Source organism: Diabrotica virgifera, chromosome 3 (assembly GCF_917563875.1).
Source record: "Diabrotica virgifera virgifera chromosome 3, PGI_DIABVI_V3a".
NCBI classification, from domain to species: domain Eukaryota; kingdom Metazoa; phylum Arthropoda; class Insecta; order Coleoptera; family Chrysomelidae; genus Diabrotica; species Diabrotica virgifera.
The window spans coordinates 203,458,943-203,482,961 of record NC_065445.1 but is presented as its reverse complement, the minus strand read 5'-3'; the positions used below and the strand labels follow the sequence as shown (position 1 = coordinate 203,482,961).

At 32.2% G+C, this 24,019-nt stretch overlaps 2 protein-coding genes across 4 annotated transcripts in view; one reads left to right on the top strand and one right to left on the bottom strand.

Annotated features, from left to right (window-relative positions):
- Nucleotides 1-809, bottom strand: part of LOC126882322 (zinc finger protein 227-like) — a 77,226-nt gene extending 76,417 nt beyond the window's left edge. Inside the window, exon 1 of one of the 2 annotated variants that reach the window (XM_050647199.1) lies at nt 85-809. In XM_050647199.1, the coding sequence (XP_050503156.1) occupies nt 85-316 (232 nt within the window). In that variant the 5' untranslated portion in view covers nt 317-809. The remainder of the gene's footprint in view (nt 1-84) is intronic. The other variant, XM_050647200.1, reaches the window with a different exon arrangement.
- A 695-nt stretch (nt 810-1,504) lies between these two features.
- On the top strand, nt 1,505-19,531 carry LOC126882320 (zinc finger protein 239-like). Of its 2 annotated transcripts, XM_050647196.1 has the most exons (3): nt 1,505-2,075; nt 2,134-2,256; nt 14,392-19,531. In XM_050647196.1, the coding sequence occupies exons 1-3, from the start codon at nt 1,937-1,939 to the stop codon at nt 15,504-15,506; spliced, it is 1,377 nt and encodes a 458-aa protein (XP_050503153.1). In that variant the 5' UTR covers nt 1,505-1,936; the 3' UTR covers nt 15,507-19,531. The 2 variants fall into 2 exon arrangements, with proteins under 2 accessions (XP_050503153.1, XP_050503154.1); XM_050647197.1 differs by lacking the exons at nt 1,505-2,075; nt 2,134-2,256 and adding an exon at nt 2,265-2,481.
- The last annotated feature ends 4,488 nt before the right edge of the window (nt 19,532-24,019 follow it).

Here is a 24,019-nt window from a genome sequence, read left to right as displayed (position 1 = left end):
GGATAGATCGAGTGTACATTCAGTAGAAAATAAAATTAATGTTGGGATTAGCGCCCCAATGATAAATATATTATTGTTACTAACCTTTTTCAGTTTTTTGGTTTTCTTCAGATGAGGTAAGTTTAATTCCATGTTGTTCTATTTCAGTATTTATGGTAAATTTCTTTAAGCCTACAGGATATGTGTCCTGGGTACTTTGTCTATTGGATTCCTCCTGAATTTCACATTTAAACTCATCCAAAAGAGCATAATCCAAGTCATTATACTCTATTTCTATTTTGCACGTTTCCTCACTAATTTCTTGTTTTACTTCCATTTTCCATTTGATTACACTTGATTTTATGATGTATTCCAATATTTCCAATAAGAATTTTACATCCAATATGCAATCCAAAAAATGAAAAAATGTTTGATTATGATTATGGTTTGATTTGGATTTTGAAAAAAAAATGATCAAAAATTAAATTTTTGACAAAAAGCTCACAAGATGTTGACAGCTGTCTTGCTGTCTAGCTCTGCTGGCATTAGGCAACCTGGCAACCATGTAGCATGTAGTTGTAGTGTAAGGGCCAATTTCTCATATCGAGTTCAACTCCAGTTTAACCTGGGCCCGGATTACGTACACTCGATACGCATCGTATCCGCCATGTTTTACCATAGCGCCTTATGGGAAAACATGGCGGATACGATTCGTATCGAGTGTTCGTAATCCCTATGCTGAACTTCTAGTAAACGTCAGTTTAAAGTCAAAATCGTCTTTCTCAATTCCCGTTCAACCGATGGCAGTTTAAACTTGAACGATGCTTGAACGGTGGAATTCGGCCGTTCAAAGATTTCAGAACTCAGTTCAGATGATTTCATGGACTACGCATGCGTTGTATTAACACGAAACGCTGTCATAATATAAATATATCCTATTTTATTATATTAAGCCCAACGATAAACGATAACATTATTTGTGTTTTTATAATATTTATTTATAATTATTAAAATGACTATTTGACTATAAATACTTAAATTTAACTTTATTCAAAAACAGCATAAAAAGGGTAGTTCAAAATGGCGACAGTTTTTTACCTTTTGCCATCTATTGGCATTTCTCGAAAGCTGTAGAACGAGCACTGACATGAACGCGCAATGAGAAATGCATTCCCAACAGAACCGGAGATCACCCGTGAACCCGGTTCAACTGAACCATAGATTAACGCAGGTATGAGAAATCGACCCTTAGTGTTTATTTTATTAGTGTTCAGTGTTCTCAGACCTCCTGAAATTTCAGGAGACCTACTGATGGCGACCCTCGCCTACTGATCTACTGATGGCGTCCTTAAACATCCTGATGAAGTGATGAAATTCTGAAAATCATCTGGTTTTGTTCCAACTCGATACAAAACCGTTCTTGAATGATTACGAGGATGCGCAGTAACAAAAAATGTGTTACTGCGCAGCATTATTCGTCATTGCGTATGCGTGTAACGATTCAAGAACGGTTTTGTATGGAGTTTGAATTTTTCAGAATTTTATCCTATTTCATTTTTTTTTTATTTTTATGCTTTAGCCAACATCTAGCGTTGCCACAGCCGTCCCTTACAGATTTTATAGAGTTGCATGCCTACCTATAAACGTAAAAATACTCCACCAACTGATTCTACTGATTTTTCGTGGCGACATCTAGTTGCCAATCTATAAACGTAAAGACTGAAACTACAGAATTCTACCAATTTTTGAGGCGAGCGAGTCTCCTGAAATCTCCTGATCGTTCGTGGCGACACCTCCTGATCCTCAAAAAAGTCATCTGGGAACACTGTTAGTGTTCTATATTTTTGTATTTACTAAATTATCTACTGTAATATAAAAATATAAAAATGATATGTTGATGATACAAAGGAAAAAGGAAACTTTAAATCTGAACTTTTTCTGCTAAATTCACTTAAAAATGAGTATTTTAAGAACTGCACTTTTAGCTAATAATGCTAATAAAGAGGGACCCAGTTCCACTAATGTGTTAGCTAGTCCCTTATGTACATCAACAGATATTGGGGATTTCAAGAATGAACCAGATGAAGATACCTGGGGTAAGACAATAATAAAAATTAGTGTACTAAACAATGTGTATAATTCCTACTTTATTAGCTATGGAAGTAAAAACTGAAATTAAGAATGAGTCCTGTAAGGGTGACCAACAATATATGGAGAGTCAGCCATCCATGTCCATAGATCAGGAAAACTTGAAGTATGAACCAGAGGAAGACTCAGGTGAGGGAAATAGTAAAAATGTGTACTAGGAACCTATACAGCATGTCCAGAAACTCTACCGACAAACAAAGACAGGAGATTCCTCAGATAATTTCAAGACAATTTAACCAAATTCACCTAGTCGAAAAATGCGTCCTAAGGGAGCTAGAGCTCTTTGAAGATGGTGTCTTACAATTAGTTTTTTAAATACCTCCAGAATGCTTCTAGTTAGAAAAACAAAAATTGGTATGCATATTTATCCTCAAGAGATAAATCTATTTCATTCACGAATTCTAATACTTTGCCGTACTTCTAGTACCTGTAAATTTTTGACTGTATTTTTAAATTGTGAGGTATTCTAAGTAGTAATAAAAGGTACTTTTGCTTTAAGTCAGTAGAACATACTGTTTTCTAGAAAATCAATTTAAATTTTTCATGTCTTGAATTTTAACCCTTAACTACAGACATCACAATATTACCAAGTAACTACAGATCCCCGGTAATTTTTACCAGTCATTATCAAATAGAGTCAAAATATAAAGTTAATAATAAAAAACAATAAAATATGCATTATGTCCACACATTATGTATAAAATATCCACAAACCCTTAACTACAGACATCCCAATATTACCAACTAATTACAGATCCCCGGTAATTTTTACCAGTCATTATAAAATAGAGTCAAAATATAAAGTTAATAATAAAAAACAATAAAATATGCATTATGTGTTTTTCTGGAGTCACTAGATATGGGAAAAATGGTAAAATGAGTGATTTTAATAATATAATACAAGATTTTAAAGAATAATCTGTTAAACGAGAGTTTTGGTGACATTTTTGGTCTATAGAAACAAACGGCCATAAATGCTATGGACAAAAATTTAGACTTTTTTTTACAAATAAACGTAACATAGAATGACTAAGGAAACATAAAATAGCATTTACGAAAATTTTTACATCCATGAGAAAAAATCTGCAAGTGGTAAAATTATCACAGAATTAAATGGCAATTCCATTTTTGCAAAGTGACCTCAAAATTTTTATCTTCAAATTTAACATTAATTGAAGGTCCAGGATGACTTCCACAGTCCATTTCTTTACTTCTTTCCTAAAAACACAAAAAAATAAATAAACATTTCAGATTTACAAATATAGTACTCATATAAAAATACTTACTTAAAACAGACATCCGGTAATTTTTACAGGTTAAGATTTTTTATGTGTGCTAGAAAAGAAAATATTGATAATACACACTACACGCTTTGACTACCATTGTTATACAAACTACACGAGAGGTACAGAGACACATGAACTTGTAAGTGGTGAGGTTACCACGAAATCCACATTTTGGGAATGCCTGCCAGTAAAAAATACCGGATCTCTGTAGTTAAGGGTTAAAAAAAAATTGAAAAAAGTTTTAAAAAACCTGTATATTTTACCAACTTAAAGCCAGAGTAACTTTTCGTACTGAAATACCTTATCATTTAATAATCTAGTGTCAAAAATACTTATGTAGGTATATAATTATCTGATAAAATACCTAACTGTTGACCTACCCAAAACGGACGCATATGAACGATACTAGAGATTCATAATTAATGAAATCGATTTATCTCTGGAATATAAATAAACGTACCAGTTTTCGTTTTTCTAAATAGTTTTTCTTTATTTTTTTTTTTTTAATTGAAAAGACGAAAAATCTTCAAGGTGTATCCTATCAAGTTAAAGCAAGAGTACCTTTTATACAGCGGGTCTACTTAAGTTGGAAACATATGGGAAACTTTTTTATTATTAATTTTACAAAAAAAAAGTTATTCTTCATAAAAAGTTCTGCATGCTCTAAAACCTAATATTATATCATCATATATCAAATTTTATCAATATTGTACGAGGTATGTCAAAAAATATGAATTTCGTTCAAGGGTAAAGTACCTTTATTTCTCTGAATATCGAAAATTCTTATTATGAAAAGTTGTTTGGAATTAAAAACCAAGATCAGATATGTAATTACATGCTCCTAATTGAAAAAAATTTTTACAAATTTTTCTCTTTATGAATACCCGTCATTTTTATTTATTAAAAATTAATATGATAACTCTTTTATTATTCATTTTACGAAAAAATGTTATTCTTCATAAAAATCTATGCATGGTCTAAAATCTAAGATACAACTATGATATATCAACTTTTATTAATTTTATATGAGGTGTGTCAAAAATATGAATTTCGCTCATGAGTATAGTACCTTTATATGTCACAATATTTCAATTAGAAGGATGTAATTACATATTGAAACATAGTTTTTAATTCTAAACAACTTTTTTAATAACAATTTTCAATATTGTGAAAAATAAAGGTACTTTACTCCTGAGTGAAATTCATATTTTTTGACATACCTCGTATAAAATTAACAAAATGTGATATCTGATGGTTGCATCTTAGGTTTTAGACCATGCAGAACTTTTTATGAAGAATAACTTTTTTTCGTAAAATTAATAATAAAAGAGTATAATATATGGGTAATAAATAAAAACGAAGTTAAGTATCCATAAATTTGAGAACAAATTGCATTTTTTTTTTCAATTGGAAGCATGTAATTGGGTATTTGATCTTGGTTTTAAATTTCAAACCACTTTTCATAATAAGAATTTTCGATATTCAGAGAAATAAAGGTACTTTACCCTTGAATGAAACTCATATTTTTTGACAGATCTCATTTAATATTGACAAAATTTGATATATGAAGATTGAATCTTAGGTTTTAGAGCATGCAGAACTTTTTATGAAAAATAACTTTTTTTCGTAAAATTAATAATAAAAAAGTTTCCCATATGTTTCCAACTTAAGTAGACACGCTGTATATTATGGTAACTGTATGTACACCCCGATATGGGGCTAAGTCGTGAAAGCTTTCTAGATCCTATTTCTTAGGAGGATCAGTCCCTTTTGCTTATGTTATCTTAACGATTCCTCTCTATTTTTTCCTGTCTCTAGTTTTTCCCTGCCATTCTCTGACTCCTGCATTTTTTAAGTCTTTTTCAACTTCTTGCAACCATGTTGATTTTGGTCTTCCTCTTTTCTTTCTTCCTCCTGGATTCCATTCTATCATAGCATATGTCACTGCTTCATCTCCTGGCTGCCAGATGTGACCTAACCATCTAACTCTGCATTGCTTTATTTTGGTCACAATATCTTCTTTCAGTACTTTCCTAATCTCTGCATTTGTTCAGTTTCTATATTCGTTTTGCTCTGTTCTGATTGGCCCCAGTATGATTCTCATGATCTTTCTCTCCACTATTCTTAAGTTTTCTTTATATTTTTTGGTTGTCGTCTTTGTTTCTGCTGTGTATAATAATATTGGTCTAATTATGGTGTTATACATTCTCATCTTGGTTTTCATAGTCAGTATTTTGCTTTTAAGTAGTGTTTTATTTGCAAAATAAGCTTTATTCGCTGCCAATATTTTTTCTTTTATTTCTGGTATTCTTTCACTCGTTTTGTTTATTGTCACTCCCAGGTATTTGAAATGTTCTACATCTTCTAACTGTGAATTTCCTACTTTGGTTTCTCCTTTTATTGCTGTTTTCTCTAGTTGTAATGTTTTTGTCTTTTCTTCATTTAATCTGAGTCCCATTGTCTCCCCTTTCTCTTTCATTTCTTTTAGCATTTCTTTCATTATGTTTCTATTCTTTCAATTTCTTTCTTCTCAATAATAACAATGTCGTCTGCGTAGGCGATTATTTGTCCACCTCTTGTTCTTAGGTTCCCTTAGTTCATATTGCGTAGTATATATATAATCAAATTCCCTTCTACCATATTGGTGTCGGGATTACAATAATAACTTAGATATTGTGTACAAATTTACGCCACTGACTTCTATTTTGTGCCAAGACTTTTGCTTCTTTCCAGGATTTGCCTCTCTTTTGTAGAACTTTTCCAATAGCTTGGTCCCATGTTTCTCTCGGTCTTCCTCTCTTCCTCTTGATATTTACTCTCGCTTCCCAAATCATTTTTACCGGTCTTCTATCGTCTAGTCTTTGTAAATGTCCCCACCAGCTGATTTGGCTTTTTTATATGAATTCTAAGAATGATTAAACCTCCAGATTGTCTCTTATCTGCTCGTTTCTTACCCTGTCAAGTCTTGTGACTCATCTTGCTCTTCTTAGGTACTTCATTTCCGTCGCTTGTATTCTGCTCTTCTGCCTCTCTGTTAATGTCCACGATTCGCAACCGAAAGTGAGTATGGGTCTATATATTGCCTTAAACACTTTCATTTTTGTACTTTGCGCTATTTCCTTTTTTCCTATAAAAGTTTTGTTCATTGCATAACATGAATTTATTGCTTTCTCTATGCGTTTATCAATTTCTAAACTTTGTTGCCCCGAATCTTCAACTTTTACACCTAGGTATTCGAAGCATTCAACTTGTTGTATATGTATACCATTGATCTGAATACTCACGTTTTCTTTAGTTTCTGCTACTACCATTACTTTTGTTTTTGTTAGGTTTAGTTTCATGCCATTTTCTTCTAATATTTCATTCCACGTTTGTAAGTTTTCCTGTAGGTCCTTTTCTTTTGCTGCCATTATAACGATGTCATCTGCAAAAGCACATTCTGATATTTCGATCGGTTGCACATTTTTGTATCCTACAAATAGGTGTTTTGTTCTCTGACTACATTTTTTAATTATTTCGTCCATAAACAACGTAAACAATGTTGGACTTAGTTCTCCTCCCTGTCTTAGATCATCTTTTGTTATAAAATTTTCTGACTTGAGGTTTCTAGTTATAACACAATTCGTCGTATTTTATATAGACATTCAATATTCTTCCTTATTTGGTTGTTATTCCTCTTTGTTCCAGAAGCGACCATACTTTTTGCAAAGTGACAAGATCAAACGCTTTTTGTAAGTCGATAAACGCAAAATATGCTTTTCCTCTTCTGAGTTTCGTTTTCTCAATGGTCTGTTTAATAGTGAAGATGTGATCTTGCACACTTCTTTCTTTTCTAAAGCCACTTTGAGATTTTGTTAATGTTGTATCGATTATCTTTGTCAGCTTTTCTTGTAATATTTGTTCATACAGTTTCATCACCGAGCACAAGAACATTATGCCTCTATAGTTTTTGCATTCCTTTTTATCTCCAGATTTAAATATGGGTAGTATCAACGAGATCTTCCATTCTTCTGGTATTCTTTCAGCTTTCCATATATTGTTTATTAATTGTAATAATAAGTGTTGTCCTTGTCTCCCGTACATTTGAGCATCTCCGTTGTTATTTTATCATGCCATGGTGACTTTCCATTTTTCATTTTTCTGCGTTTCTTCTATGGTTTCTCCGGTATTTGTCACGCTAATGGTATACTGTGGTTGTTTCGTTTTCGGTTGATAATAGTTCTTGAAAATACCTTTTCCATATTTCCATTATTTCTTCTTCCTGTGTCAAAATGTTTCCTGTTTCGTCTCTAATTGTCAATTGAACTGTATTTTTTCCCCTTCTTAACGTTTTCATGGTCTTATAAAACAGCTTTTGGTTACGTTTACTATCTGATTCTAGTTTTTAAAAGAATTGTTTCCAACTTTCTTCTTTTGCATCTTTTATCATATTTTTTACTATTTTTCGTTGTTCTTTATATTTATCATACGTGTCAGTTGTTTTGTTTGATAGGTATATTTTCCATCTTATTTTTTTTTCCTTTGTTTCTGATTTAATTTGTTCATTCCACCATGATGTCTGTTTCCTGTTGCTAGTTGTTCTACTTACGCCGCAAGCCTCCTTGGATGCCTCAATAATAATTTCTTTTATACTATTCCATAACTGATCTACATCTGCATCTCTAATTCTTAATAGTCTTTTTTCTATTTCTCGAATTATTATTTCTTCATATTTAGTTCTCACATTTTCTTCTGTCAACTTGTAACAGGAGCGTCATTTGAAATTTTGTTTGGGGGGGGGGCAATCACTATATATATAATACATTATATATGATGTTATGATGAATACTGATGTATTTTTTGTAAATTTCAGTCATTTTCAGGGCCAGGGGGGGCAAATGCCCCCCTCCTGGACGCCCAAATGACGCCCCTGACTTGTAAGATCTTATTGATTCAAATTCTACTTTTCTATCTTTATTTATTTTCTGCTCCTCGTTCTTCATAATTTGGTGTTTAATTTTTGTTACCACCAGATAGTGATCACTATTGATTTCTGCACCTCTTCATACTTTGGTGTCAGTAATGTTTGCCCTATAGTCTTTTTCCACTATTACATAATCGATTATTGATTTTTCTCCTCTGCTTATAACTTCCCGTGTGTATTTATGGACATTTTTATGTTCGAAGAGTGTGTTTGTTATTATTAGATTATGTAGTTGACAGTATTCAAGCAATCTCTTGCCGTTATTGTTCTTGGTATCTTCCCATGTGTACCTATTACTGTGTTATATTTGTGATCTTGTTTACCAACTCTGCTGTTGAAGTCTCCAGCGATTAATATTCTTTTTTTGCATTCTTCTGTAATTCTTGTTAGTTCATCCCAAAATTTATCTTTTACTGCCGAATTCTCGTCTTCGCTTGGTCCGTATACAGCTAATATTGTCCAGTTTTCTCCGTTTATGCCTGTTAGTTCTACTTTTAATATTCTTTCGTTAATTGCCTCCCACGTGTTTACATTATTTATTAGTTTTTCATGTATTATGCATCCTATTCCAGCTGCAGCTCTTTGTTTACTCTCCACTCCACTATATATCATCAAATGACCTTTATTAAGTTTAATTTCGCCTTTGCCTTTTTTCTTTGTTTCCGATACTGTTAGTATATCTAGTTGTGCTTGTTCAAATTTCTCTATTAAATCATGTTCTTTTCCGTAAATACTTCGAATATTCCGTGTTCCAATTTTCCATGCTCGTGCTCGTTCTTCCTTTTATCATGTTTCGTTTTCCTTTTCTTATGCTGGTCGTCTCCATGTTTCCGTCCTGTATATGTTCCACTAGTTTTTTGAATTATGATTAAGAGTCTTTTTACTTTCAATCGAATTTTTCTTTTTATTCCATATCAATTTTTCGCCATTTATAATTAATTTATAATTAAATTAATTTCTAATCTTCTGGTGTTTGCCTACCTGCATCTTTGTAGATTCTTCTATTGACATTTTGATCATCTCTCATTCTGATTTGATGTCTCCTGCATGATATTTCTCTTATTTCCATTGTTTCTTCTTCTTCATATTTTTTTATAATACATATCTGCATTTTGCAATTTATTGACATTGCAATTTAATAAAATAAATTCATCTCTGAAATATCAATAAACGTACCAGATTTCATTTTTCTAAATAGTTTTTTTTTTATTTCATTTTACATTCAAAAAACGAAAAAATTTCAAATTGATTTTTCTAGAAAACGATGTATCCTATTGAGTTAAAGCAAGAGTACCTTTTAGTACTAAAATACCTCACTATTTAATAATCCAGAATCAAAAATGCTGAAGGTGATACAGTAGCGATCAACAGGTAACCAAAACGCGTTCCAAGATTGCGGCTGTAATTTTGAATATTTTTTCGAGATATTTGGCACACGTATTCGTAATATAATAAAGAATGGGGGTACAGAGCCCAATTTGAAAAATATATTAATATGTGGAAATTACTCTGTAATTAAATACAATATTAAAAAAACGAGCCTGTACCGCCATTAAGAAGAACAAAAAAATACACTTTCTTCAAATAAACTTTTTTATCCGATGCCTAGATTTTGTGTCATTTTGGAACTACTAATGAAATAAAAAAATTTATTAGTTCCAAAATGACATCCCTCTACCTACGAGCTCATAGTGTATAGCATCAATGTTTCGAACTTTACGCGATCCGTCTTCAGGCGACAGGCATAACTTTGATTTTTTTAAATGGGAAAGTACATCATGTGACACATCATTTAAAAGCGTTTAAAACAGTTATTACAAAAATGTATAATACTTTAATCCTTTTTGACAGCGTAGACGCAAAATTTTGATCGAGTTACTTTTAATTCCATATATTTTGTTCGAATCCTGATACTTTCGACCCTCGATAATACATAATTTTTCGTTCTGCGTTTTAGACCAATCAAGTTAGTAAAAAATAAGCCGTTTTTCGACATAATTGAAAAGACGAGGTTTGACAGTTGAAATGTGTAGTATGAGATATTACAAAAAGGCTACCATCTTGGGATTCATCAATTTTTTAGTGGAACATTTTTTAAATAAACAATCAAAACGCCAAACTTAGTTTTTTGCTCATAACTTAAAAACTTGTTTATTTAGAAATTTGACGTCCATCGTCCAAAAAGATACATCGAATGAGATACACCAAATTAAAATCGGTTAATAAACAAAAAAGTTATTGCAAAACGGACGACAAAATCACTGTTTTTGAATATTGTTAATAACAATGTTATTGTTTATTAAAATATGTTTAAATATACCTAAACTTGAGGGCATTATGGTGTTTGAATGGTGTGAAAAAAATGGTCCAGATCTGTTAAATAGTTTGTGCAAAATTTAATTTGTTTATAAAATTTTTTGAAAAACGAGCTAAGTTCTGAGGCTGGTCCAGTTAATATGGCTGAATGTATCTCAATAATCAGGGACTTATTTCCTTCGTTAAGATGTATACTAATACCCTATGAAAAAAAAGTACAAAAAATTACATGTACGTACACAAAATTATTTGTTAATAAATAGCAGTTTTTAAGCTTACAATAATTTCGTAGAAATTAGATCAAATTAAATGGCAATAAAAAATACTGAAAGCTGGTAAAAATACACAACTTCTAAAAAAAATTTTTAGGTCCTACGACCCTTGGGGTCTGAGATAGCCCCTTTTTTTAAAAAAATCACTGTTACGTTAATTAACAACACTAAGATCTGAAATTAACCAATCTTTTATAAGAAAAGTCAAAGTTTTTAACAAAGTTTTTTGCAAGAAAAAATGTTAAAAATTGTTTAAACAGTATTGTTATAAAGAAAGAGTATTTTGCGTTCCGACTAAAGTAAAAAAAAATGATGGGCGCAGCCGAATGAGAATAAATTCGCGGACTAGCATTCGCTAGCGCTAGACCGTTGCAGCCCATTTTTAACATTGACAGTATACCGGATTTGAAGCTTAATATTATATTTATATATTTTGGTAGAAACTTGAATTTTATGAATATTATTATGTTGCACATTTATTTAGTAAAATTATATTTTAAATAAATAAATTTAAAAATAACAATAAAAAGGCAACAAAGTCAAAATATGCAACAGAAAAAAAGTTACGCGACCTTATAGACGAGTGGTACGTGGTACTCTCCCCAAAAAAACGCTCATTTCTCGAGATATCAACCACGGTGTGGTGAATGGCTAATTTTGGTCTTACTTTATACTTTTTATGGTGCTGAAAACGAAAATGAGTTTTATTTGAATTTTAGATGGGGAAACATTGTCAAAATCGCAATTTTACCCTAAAAATAAAAAAAAAGATGAAATCACGTTTTTCTTAAAATTAAAAGTTACACCATTTTTTTTTCTATAAAACATTTTGTTCTCTGTACTCTAGATTTTAACTTAAAATTAATTAAACAGCTAAATTTCAAATTTTGTTACTCAACTTTTGCGATTAAACTTTGCAATTCAAGAATCTGCACCTTTTACTTAAAACAATTTATAACTTTCTTTATGGCAAGACAGAAACATTGAAGCATGTCCCATTGTCTTCAGAAAGGTGAGAAATATATACTATAAAAATATCGGAAAAAAAATATTACAATGGAACAGAGTTGTAGCAATTTAACTCAAAAAAACGTGATTTTTTTTTATTTTTAGGGTAAATTTGCGATTTTGATAATGTTCCCCCACGTAAAATTCAAAACAACCCTAATTTTAGTTTTGAGCACCATCAAAAATATAAAGTATGACCAAAATTAGTATCAGTATCTCGAGAAATAAGCTTTTTTGGGGTGTGCCGCTCGTCTATAAAGTCACATAACATTTTTCCTATTGCATATTTTAAATTCAGTTTTTTTGGAAAACTTCTTCATAAATTATATTTTATTTCTGTGTTAATTAAAATTATAAACTAAAAAGTTTGTCACTCAACTTTTTTAAGTAAACATGAAACTAACGAAATCTGACGACAAAATGTTTAAAAATTAACAACTTCTCTTTTAACGTGTTGAGTCATTTTGGACAAATCTCATTGTTATCTAAATGATTCAAAGATAACAGTAAAATTTTCAAAAGGAAATATTTACAGCGATCAAAAATACAGTGAGTTAAAATTGAAAAATCATCAAGATTGATTTTTCGCATTTTTGCATAAAATTTGATTTTTGAACATGTTCCACTAATTCTAGAAAAAAAAATAACTCCAGATTCGGATTCAGAGACCTCGAAAATATAAGGAATGACAAAAATTTGTCATTAACCTTAAAGTGGATTTTTGTGGTCGGTATAACGTAATTTTAATAGTAGCTGCCGCATACCGGTCGCCAACCGCGCCCACTATTCAGTCAGTCGACTACGCCCGCTATTTTTTACTTTAGTCGGAACGCAAAATACTCTGTGTTTATAACACTCCTATTTAAACAATTTTTAACATTTTTTCTTACTAAAAACTTTGTTAAAAACTTTGACTTTTCTTATAAAAGATTGGTTAATTTCAGCTCTTAGTGTTGTTAATTAACGTAACAGTGATTTTTTCAAAAAAAGGGGCTATCTCAGACCCCAAGGGTCGTAGGACCTAAAAATTTTTTTTGAAAGTTGTGTATTTTAACCAGCTTTCCGTATTTTTTATTGCCATTTAATTTGATCTAATTTCTACGAAATTATTGTAATTGTTTATAAGCTTAAAAACTGCTATTTATTAACAAATAATTTTGTGTACGTATATGTAATTTTTTTTACTTTTTTTTTTCATAAGCTGTTAGTATACATCTTAACGAAGGAAATGAGCCCCGGATTATTAAGATACATTCAGCCATATTAACTGGACAAGCCTCAGAAATTAGCTCGTTTTTCAAAAAATTTTATAAACAAATTCAATTTTACGAAAACTATTTAACAGATCTGGACCATTTTTTGCACACCATTCAAACACCATAGTGCCCTCAATTTTGGGTATATTAAAACTTATTATAAAACAATAAAATTGTTATTAACTACAGTGGAACCTTGATAAGTCGGATTAATCGGGACCGCAGCCGATCCGAGTTATCGAAAATCCGGTTTAGCCGGAGAATATGGTAAAAATTAATAAAATACATATAAATAATAAACAAATACACATTATAATTGGAAAAACAAGAAATACATATGCACAATACATCTAAATTACGTACAATTGTATACAGTGTTTATTTCTTGGTAAAAAACTCAGCCAAAGTGAAAAAATATTTGTTTTGTCTGATGAAAATCAGTCCGGGTTAGCCGGACTTCCGGGTTATCGGAGGCCGACTTATCGGGGTTCCACTGTATATTCAAAAACAGTGATTTTGTCATCCGTTTGGCAATAACTTTTTTGTTTATTAACCGATTTTTATTTAGCGTATCTCATTCGATGTATCTTTTTTTTCTGAGAAAGTTACCTGTGGACGTCAAATTTCTAAATAAACAAGTTTTTAAGTTATGAGTAAAAAACTAAGTTTGACGTTTTGATTGTTCATTTAAAAAATGTTCCACTAAAAAATTAATGAATCCAAAGATGGTAGTCTTTTTGCAATATCTCATACTACACATTTCAACTGTCAAACCTCGTCTTTTCCGTTATGTCTAGTAAAAACCTAACTTGATTGGCCTATTTAAATTTTTCAAAAATACTTATAGTTTTCTCAGGATTCGAAAAAAATAAATGCACTTAAAATAATTCGACAAAAATTTTGCGCATCAGTATTTCAAAAACTTTTAAATGAGGTGGCACATGATATACTTTCCCATTTAAAAAAATCAAAGTTATGTCTGTCGCCTGAAGACGGATAGTGTAAAGTTCGAAACATTGATGCTATAATATACCATGATTATTTTAAAAATCGACCTGTCCGAGCGTTTTGCTTATGTGCTAAAAATAAATAAGTTAATAGGGAGGGGTAACACTTATTCCAGCGCAGTGTATATTGCTTACATTAGTTATTTTTTATTTTAGGTTTTTCCCAGAAGAACCAAGTAGAAGTTATGAAAATGTTACCTGCATTTTCATGTAATAAAAACCAACAAACTATGGAGAAGCCTAAACAAAGTCTAAACTATGAAGAAGCGGCTTTAAAAGATTCTGGTTGTTCTGAAGAACTCTATGACACAAATAATTCAAACAAAAATACTATCATTCAGACTGGCGAAGGGTTTTACAAATGTAACATTTGTTTTAAGCGATTTACTCGGGCAGATACGTTGAAAACACATTTGAGAGTGCATACTGGAGAAAAACCTCACACATGTGAAATTTGTTTGAAACAGTTTTCTCAAAAAAGTAATTTGAAAGCACATTTGAGATTTCACTCTGGAGAAAAGCCTTATAAGTGTGAAATTTGTTTAAAGCAGTTCACCGCAGCAGACAGTTTGAAAACGCATTTTAGAGTGCACACTGGTGAAAAGCCTTACAAGTGTGACATTTGTCTTAAGCAGTTTAGCATAGCAGGCAGTTTGAGAATGCATTTAAGGGTACACACTAAAGAAAAGCCTTACAAGTGCGAAACTTGTTTTAATCAGTTTGCTCAGAAAAGTTCATTGAATACACATTTGAGATTGCACACTGGAGAAAAACCTTATGAGTGTGAATTCTGTTTTAAGCAGTTTAGTAAATTAGGCACTTTGACAGGTCATTTGAGAATACACACTGGGCAGAAACCGTACAAGTGTGAAATTTGTTTGAAGCAGTTTAACCAAGCAAGTCATTTGAAAGTGCATTTGAGAGGACATACTGGAGAAAAACCTTATGAGTGTGAAATTTGTTTGAAGCGATTTGGTTCAGCAAATCTTTTGAAAGTGCATTTGAGAGTGCATACTGGGGAAAAGCCTTATAAGTGTGAACTTTGTTCTGCTCAGTTTTCTCAAACAGGAAGTTTGATAACGCATTTGAAATCACACTCTGAAGAAAAGCCTTACCAGTGTGAAATTTGTTTGAAGCAGTTCCGTCTAGCATCTCATTTGAAAAATCATATGAGGGTGCACAGTGGCAAAAAACTTTATAAGTGTCAAATTTGTTTTAAGCGGTTCACCCAAGCAGGTACTTTGAAACATCATATGAGTAAACACAGCTAAAACCCTCAAGCTCTGGTTTCCTCGAAAGCGGTACCGGCAAATTGCAACCACAATATTGCGAAGAATGACGTCATAGAAAACTGTTCCACGCACGATAGCAGCGGTTTTCAAGCAAGCCACTGCAATTTAATATGACGCTGCCGGCAGTGACGTGCTGGCTATATAAATGAAACAGTGCAATCAGCGAGAGGCTGCGGCCTCTTGAGGTCGGTCGAATAAGTTTGTTTCACAAAATTTTTTAGGTGTAATCATGATATTATAAATAACGAGATAGTATCTTCTCGTAGCTCAAATACGTCCGAGTTCGCGCATGATGACGTAACTGGAGACCGGAAGTTGAATTTGAATTCTTGTTAAAGTTTAATGGGACTTGTATGCATTCTGTGATGAAATTATTCAATTAGCAAAATAATATTAAACTTCAATGTATTCGAAAAAATGTGTCGAGATTCCTGTCAAAATAACTGTCAAAGATAAAATATAAAATGCTCTTAGCTTACAACCGCGAACAATTCAAACTAATCGGACATTACGAATGATTACGAACCATTACGAAAGTAAGGTCTCCACTTACGTCACGACTTCAGGATGTGCAATATATTATCTTGTTATTTATAGTATCATGGATGTAATGCCGGGTTTACCAGAGACATGTTAACGATAGACCAGGCTAGGGATATGCCACTCAATGCATTGGGGTGTAACGCAAATATCAAGTACAGTGGTATAGCTAGCTATCTTTGTCTGTCGTGCGAGTGTGAGCGTATCTACCAAGAGATGGGAGTAAAGTAACGACACAAACACATAGGCGGCGGCCATCATATGCTAGAGAGAGAAAGCTAAGCGTCGGTAGAGAGAGATAGATAGACCACCGACCCGAACTGCTCCGCGTTACGCTATTTTTCGGACCTGGCCTAATCTACTTGTTATTATATCAATGGGATTTACACTCAGTCCTGTTGGACGGGGAAGTAGACAGCGTGAGTGTGTAAATAGGTCACTCGCGTTGCCACTGCCTGCGCCCCCCTCAAAAGTCAGTTTTTTGAGTCGGAGTTTTTCAAAGAAAAGGCAGCACGAGTGAGTGTTCACATTCAGCCACTCTCGACTTTCAGCATCGATGCCAACAGGGCCGCCGCTACCATGTGTGCAAAGTGTGCATCGCACACGGGCGGCCAAAAGCAGGCCACTGATGATAATACTTTTTTAAAACGAAAATAAATTAAAAAAATTAAGTAGTAATGCTTCAGATATTTCTATAAACTCTAATATTCCAAACAATCTAAACAAAAATGCGAGAAATGTTATTTATTATATGAACTGCCCTTTGCAGCTGTAGTCCGGGAAGTAGTTCCGGTAATGCTTTATGCTTTAGCGTAAACAATGTTCTATATAAAAATGTTCTACATAAAATTTAAAAAAAAAGGTCCTATACATAATTGTTATAAAATCAACGGCTCCAGAGTTATGGAAGGTGAAAAGTGGAGGTTTTCGATACTTTTTATATTTTTTGGGCAATTTATAATATTATTACTGATGAAAGAAATTTTCTTTAACAGGATTGTTTTTTGTAAATAAAATTTGCTATTTCAGTGACCGATGGTATGTTAGTGATAATCCATTGAAGAAACGTCAACCTCACCACCCAAAATCATCATCAATTACCCAAAAAATATAAAAAGTATCGAAAGCCTCCACTTTTCACCCTCCGTAACTCTGGAACCGTTGATTTTATTACAATTATGTATCGGACCTTTTTTGTTTTAAATTATATGTAGAACATTGTTTACGCTAAAGCATAGTGTAAGAAACATTGACGAAAAACGTAAAAAAACTACTAATTTACCGACTTCTCCCCCCCCCCCTCCTCCTCCAAACTGGACGCTCAAAATGGTGTTTTTTTTACTGAACAATATGTGGACCATACAGAACAATTTGGTGTTGGAGGAGAACTTTTACTTTGGATGTCTGAGTTAGGCCTTTTTTGGGCCAATTATACTATACTACCTCCGTAACTTTGAAACCGTTCATTTTAGAAGGATTATGCATAGGACCTTTTTTATTTCAAATTTAATGTAGAACATTTTTGTATAGAGGGTTGTTCATGCTAAACCGCAGTTTTATAAATATTGACGAAAAACGTAAAAAACTACGAATATACCGATTTCTCCCCCCTTTCCCCCCAAACCCGACGCTCAAAATGGTGTGACTTTTTTCTGAAGATTATGTGGACCATATAGAGCAATTTGGTGTTGGAGGATAACTTTCACTTTGGATGTCTGGGTTATACCATCTTTTGGATCAATTCTATCATACTATCCTGGCTTGTTCTAGGATTTTCCGCCATTATGTTCTGTTCCTTGCTTTGTTTTTCCAATTGATAATCTTAAGTGTTTTCAGATCTTGTTCCACTTGTTCCATATATTTAAGTTTGGGTCTCCCCTTTGACCTTCTACCTACTGGTGTCTGCTTCATTATATGTTTTTTTGTGTTTCAGTCTCCAACATCCGTTCAACATGGCCCATCCAGTGCAGACGTCCGATATTTATGGATGTTATGACGTCGGGTTCGTTGTATGCTGCGTATAGTTCAAAATTATATCTTCTGCGCCATACGTCATTTTCTTTCACCCCCTTATATGTGTCTAAGGATTTTTCGTTCAAACGTACCTAATAAGTTCTTTTCGACAGTGTCCATGTCTCTGATCCATATACATATAAGGACCGGTTTTATCAGGGTTTTGTATATTTTGCATTTGGTTTTTTTGTGATTTTGTTAGATCTTAGATGTTTAATTTGTCCATTATATGTTTTATTAGCAATATGTATTCTTCTCTTAACTGCTTCACTGAGAGTGTTATCTGCGGTAACTAGTGAACCTAGATATGTAAAATTTTTCACGCTATCGATGTTATAATCTCCTATTGTCTTAATATAAAAAGCTTTATTTTTATGTTTTATAAAAGTTATATACGGGTAGGAAAGACAACGGAACGAATTTTCGAACGTGGAAACAGACGACACCCCAGATTTACCAATTTCTGGACAATTGATCCAAAGGCTGGATTCTAAGAACAAAACAGTTGTGGATGTTCAAGTTTTCAATGAGAGTCAGAATGAAAAAAACATTAGGGACCTCTAGTATGATGGTTTGGAGAATTTGGCTGGTTATATCTGCCATAAATTGAAGGACTCCAGTATTCAATCCGAAGATGTTTCAACGTACACGCGGGTTGATCATTTGAGTGAGTGTGGCTTATGTAAACCATCAGACACTTTCTTGTCATATACAGGGTGTCCCGAAAAATAGTGCGTTCCTTAAAGGTATAGGTAGAAGGCACCATGTAGAACAAAAAACTCTTATAACATTTTTTTCTAAATGCAACCGTTTGACCAAAAAATAAAAATGTATTTTGGTATGTAAATTTAAATCTGACAACTATGTGCGGTACGCAAATTTAAGCATATACAGTCCCATGTAAATAGATAGAAGATACATAGCTAGTAAACAGATAGTTTTAAAGAATCCTGTTTAGTGTCAATGCCGAAAATGTTTTCGAATAGTGAGTGTATTACCTATTATGTTATTACCTATGAATGGTGTTTGTGAACGGTTACTTGAAACATCTATTCGGTTATCTTAAAGGAACGCACTATTTTCCGGGACACCCTGTATTGAGCAACTGGAGACAATTTTTCGTTCCAATGGTGATTCCATTTTGGTAACTAAAAATTATTTAGAAAACTTTTATGTCCAAAAGTGTAACTGTAGACTGTTCTAATAAAGCGAAGAAGTTATTTTTTAGGTCTCGGATGTATTTCCGAATTAAAGAATTAAACAAGTCTCATTAACAACCTGACATTGCGTAAAAGAAAAATTATAAAAACTGCATAGTTGCTGTATGTACGTCTATTTCACAAGCACAAAATTTGAATAAAGTGCATGGCATGAAAACTGTAAAACTTATTTTTGTCTTTTCCAAGCCTCTCACTTAAATCTGATGAAATACATTATTTAAAAAGTAAAAATTTTGTTTTTTTATCAATCCATTAAATTTATGGTTTCAATTTTTGGGGTTTCTCTTCCCCTTGGTAAAAATTATATTTACTAATGTGTAGGCCACTAATTAATTTTTGCCAACTAACGAAATATAATAATTTTATTAGATATCAAATATATGAATATTTTTATTTTCCGGATACCAATATAATCGAGAGACTGGGAACTTTACAAATAACTTAAAATCTATTTAAATAAAAGGAAATAGTTTAATAATTTTCCTCTAAACTATAAAAATCACTTAGTTTCTTTTAGTCATAATTCATTCATTTTTACTATTCTCACAGGGGCGTCATTTGAAATTTTGATAGGGGGGCAAGCATTGTATATACATACAATAGGTACATTATATATGCAAACATAATACAAAATGTATCTATTTTTTGTAAATTTCAGTCATTTTCAGGGTCAGGAAGGGGGCAAATGCCACCCTGACCCTATCAAATAACGACCCTGTATTCTCAAATTTCATTCGCGTTCGTATTAGTGATGTTTCAAAACCTCGTAAATACGCATGCCCGAAAAAGTAAATGGACCCCAAAAACATGCACCATTTTAATTTCATAGGAAATTAGGCGACAGGGTGATTTGCACGTTCTAATGATGTCGAGTATTTCCAATAAACATGACACAATATATTATGTTTCTCTAATCTTAAATATTCCAGTTAGTCATTGCATTTTTATTTTATCTCACATTGAAAGATGTACTAAAAATTTAAGACTTCCCGTCTTCATTGCCGATAACAATTGCTGTGTAAAAATGTAAAATATTTACATTGCACTAATTTGGCTTATAAATAAACCTTATCAATGTATGATAGAAAAATAATAATGGGATTTTGGTTTTAAATTCAGCAAAATATGTTTATACGATACGAAAACCTCAAATTCCTTGGGAAAAATATTCCCATGAGATATTTTGCATAATCACTTTCATAAAATACCGCAGAATAATGTTCAATAGGTCGATCATACAAAAAGTGGTCCTAATTTATTAAACAGTTTTGTATAAATCCATTTTTTAGGTTGTGATAAGGGCCTCATTGCAGACAACTAAAAACAATGTTTTAAAATCAAATAAGCCCAAACTAAAGTTTGTATCAGAAACTGATACAAAAAGGTTTGGTGAATTCAAAAATAATTGTGTGTTTTTGAGTCTTAAAAATCATCTTTTCTCTGTTTATAAGTTGAAAATGATCAACTCAGTATCAAAAAGCTAGTCAAAGCATTCAGACCTTAATTAACCTTCCTGTTAATAAATTAAATATCGTAAGTTAAACAGTGAAACTAATTTTAAATTTAGTATCAATTTAAAGCTAATTTTTGTGGTATCTCATGCATTCACAGTGTTTTAATACAATTGTGTAATAGGTGCTTAATCTGCAATTAACAGAAAATAATTCAGTGTTTTTACTCTTTATTGTGGTAATTTACAGATCACAAAAAAACAGAACTTGTCCATTATCTGTAGGCAATTGATAAAGCTCATTAGTGTAGGTACAGGACCGGCTTTCAAATTTTAAGTTAGAAAATGAATTGTATGGAATGCAAGAAAAATGGTACTGAAGAAGTAATGCTTTATTGCAGCGGTGCTCAAAGCGTCGATCGCGATCGACCGGTCGATCGCCAAAGTTTTTGAAGTCGATCGCGATTCACGGAAAAGATAAATACAAATAATAGAAAAGACTGGGACTGCGCTGACTCACCACACGTGCATGAGCGAAATATGCGATCTGCTCTCCCAAAAGTTGCGATAATGACATTAATCATTCATTACCAAAGTATTTAAGATACCAGTCAAACATTTTATTATACGTTAATATTTGAAACTGAGCTAAAAAAGTAAAACATATCATTTTAATAATGCCTGTGAAGAAGAATTCCTGTTGACTATGGTGAAAGATAAGTGTGTTTGTCGGTCTTCCGTTGCTCTTCCCAAATGCGGAAATTTAGAACGGCATTATAAAACTTTGCACAAAAACTATCAAAATGATTTTCCGTAAAATAGTTTGTTTAGAAAACGGAAAGTGCAAGATTTGAAAAATAGTTTGAAGACGGAACAATCAATGTTCACTAGGCCTGTTAAACAATCAGTAGCTGCAACGATTGCGTCGTTCAAAATTTCTTATATACTGGTACAACATAAAAAACCGTTTGAAGATGAAGAGGTAGTGAAAGAAGCATTCATTGAAGCAGCGAGTGTATTATTTGAGGACTTCAAAAATAAAACAGGTATTATGTCTGCTATCAAAGAAGTCGGGTTGTCACGTCCAACGTTCACCAGACGTATCGAAATCATGGGCAAAGATTTGGAAAGCCAAGTGAAAAGTGATATTATGAAGTGTGTATACTTTTCTTTGCCGACCGATATGACTGATACCGCCCATGCACTTGTGTATTGGCTGTGAGTTTCGACGGTAGCGCTATCTCGCGGTTTGAAACAAATACTTTTCTGATAAAATTTATGTATGTGAAATATACAAAACGAGAAAAATAGATACTTATCTAGAAAGACACAAATTATGAACTGAAATATTATTGTAACCTGATTACTAAATGAATACACAGAATTAATAGCAAAATTAATTATGTTTTTTTATTTTATTCATTATAATTTTAATATTTAATATATAAGTTCGTGTGACTGGATGACTGCTTACGCAAGAGACCATTGAGGAAAAGAATAAGTTTAAATGAATTATTTAGTTTAAATGTTACCTCTGTTTATTTCTGTGTGCTTACTGATTTGCTTATTAAAATTTGTAATTTGTATGAATTGTAATTTGTTTGAATTCTATCAAAATGGATATTAAACATTATACTGGATTCAAGTCTTATTTCCCAATAATCCAATTTCAATCAGCAACACCAAAAAAGGAAAGGATTTAGTTGATGCAGGACATGTACGCAATGTTTCCCCATATAATAAATGCATCCAGTACTGTTATATTCAGTATTTTTACATGAATCAATACAACAGCTGCAATATCTTGTTTTCTTTTTTGAAAAATCCATATTATCCGCCATTTCAGTTTATGAAGTTTATCAAATGCACAAAACAAAACTGCCAACTGCCACTAACACAGCGTTGCCACATTTTATTTAGAAAATCTACTGTAAGTTTAGCTTACTAAAATCTACTTATCAAAAACTAAAATATACTATAAAACTTTATTAATATATTTGTATATAATTTAGGACTTTTTATAATAAAAATAACAGCTGACTAACTAGAAATTTTTTTTATTTAGCTAATGCCTCGACAACTAATGGGCATTGGCATGGTGATGGTACAGTGGATTTTAGCAATTAGGTAGCTAGTGTTATGTGTAGTGTGTGTGTTGAGTAAGTGTCTTGTTACTTTGCAAAGTCGATGTCATTGTCTTTGCAGAGACGCTAATTGTATCCGAATGTCTGCGGTCCCTCCGGTGGGTACCGATCCCACAAGGATAGAAACTATTTTCATTTATTAATTTATAATAAACGAAAAATTCTCTACCCTGGTGAGATTCGAACTCACGACCATTCGGTCCTTTCGATCCAAAGGTAGGCGCTCTTACCACTGAACCACAGAGGGAGTTTAACTAGAAATTAATATGACTGTTTGTAAACAAAAACCAAACTTTTTTATATTTTAACTGGGGAACAAAAATGATAAACTATTATTAATTTTTATCAGTTTTATATTTAATTTTTTGTCATCTACTGATTTTAACATCTGAATGTCTGGAATCATATTCTTCAAACAATTATTTCGCATTTTACATTAGAAACACGCAAACACAACATTTGTTGTTTTGCAACGTTACATATATTTCAGATATTTTAGTTTTCCATCGTTAGCTTCTAACAGGCTCACCGAATGCCAGAACTCTTCAATAATACCTGAAATAGGTACTGATTGCACTGCTACTTGAAATCTGCAAGTTTGTTACACCAGAATCCAGTTTCATTTCTGTTTAATATTCATCATCTACGTCCTGGCTAGATTCCGTGCACTGTAGATATCTACACTTCGCTTTCTATCGATGTCAATTGTCGTGAAAATATTTGAATTTTTAGCTTTAATTGAATTATTTTCTAGTTTTGCTAGTTGATGCTGAATTGACACTTAGTAAAACAAGAAAATATTTGAATTAAAACTAAAAATTCAAATATATTGACATTGATAGAAAGCGGTCGGCGGTGTTAGCGATTGTACACAGAATCCCACCCCTGAATCTTATTTTCGGTAATGACATTGGGAAATTGTAACAAAATGTCTAAAAATTAATTTAGAAATGGGGTAAATACTATTAAAAAGCAAATTTTATTTTTGTCATAAGAAAATGTTGAAATATACCAAAAATCTACTAAAAAATATTGCCTACTAGAATGTTTTAAAAAATATCAAAAATCTACCAAAAAAGTAGAAATCTACTAAATGTGGCAACGCTGCACTAACAGCGCTGGCCA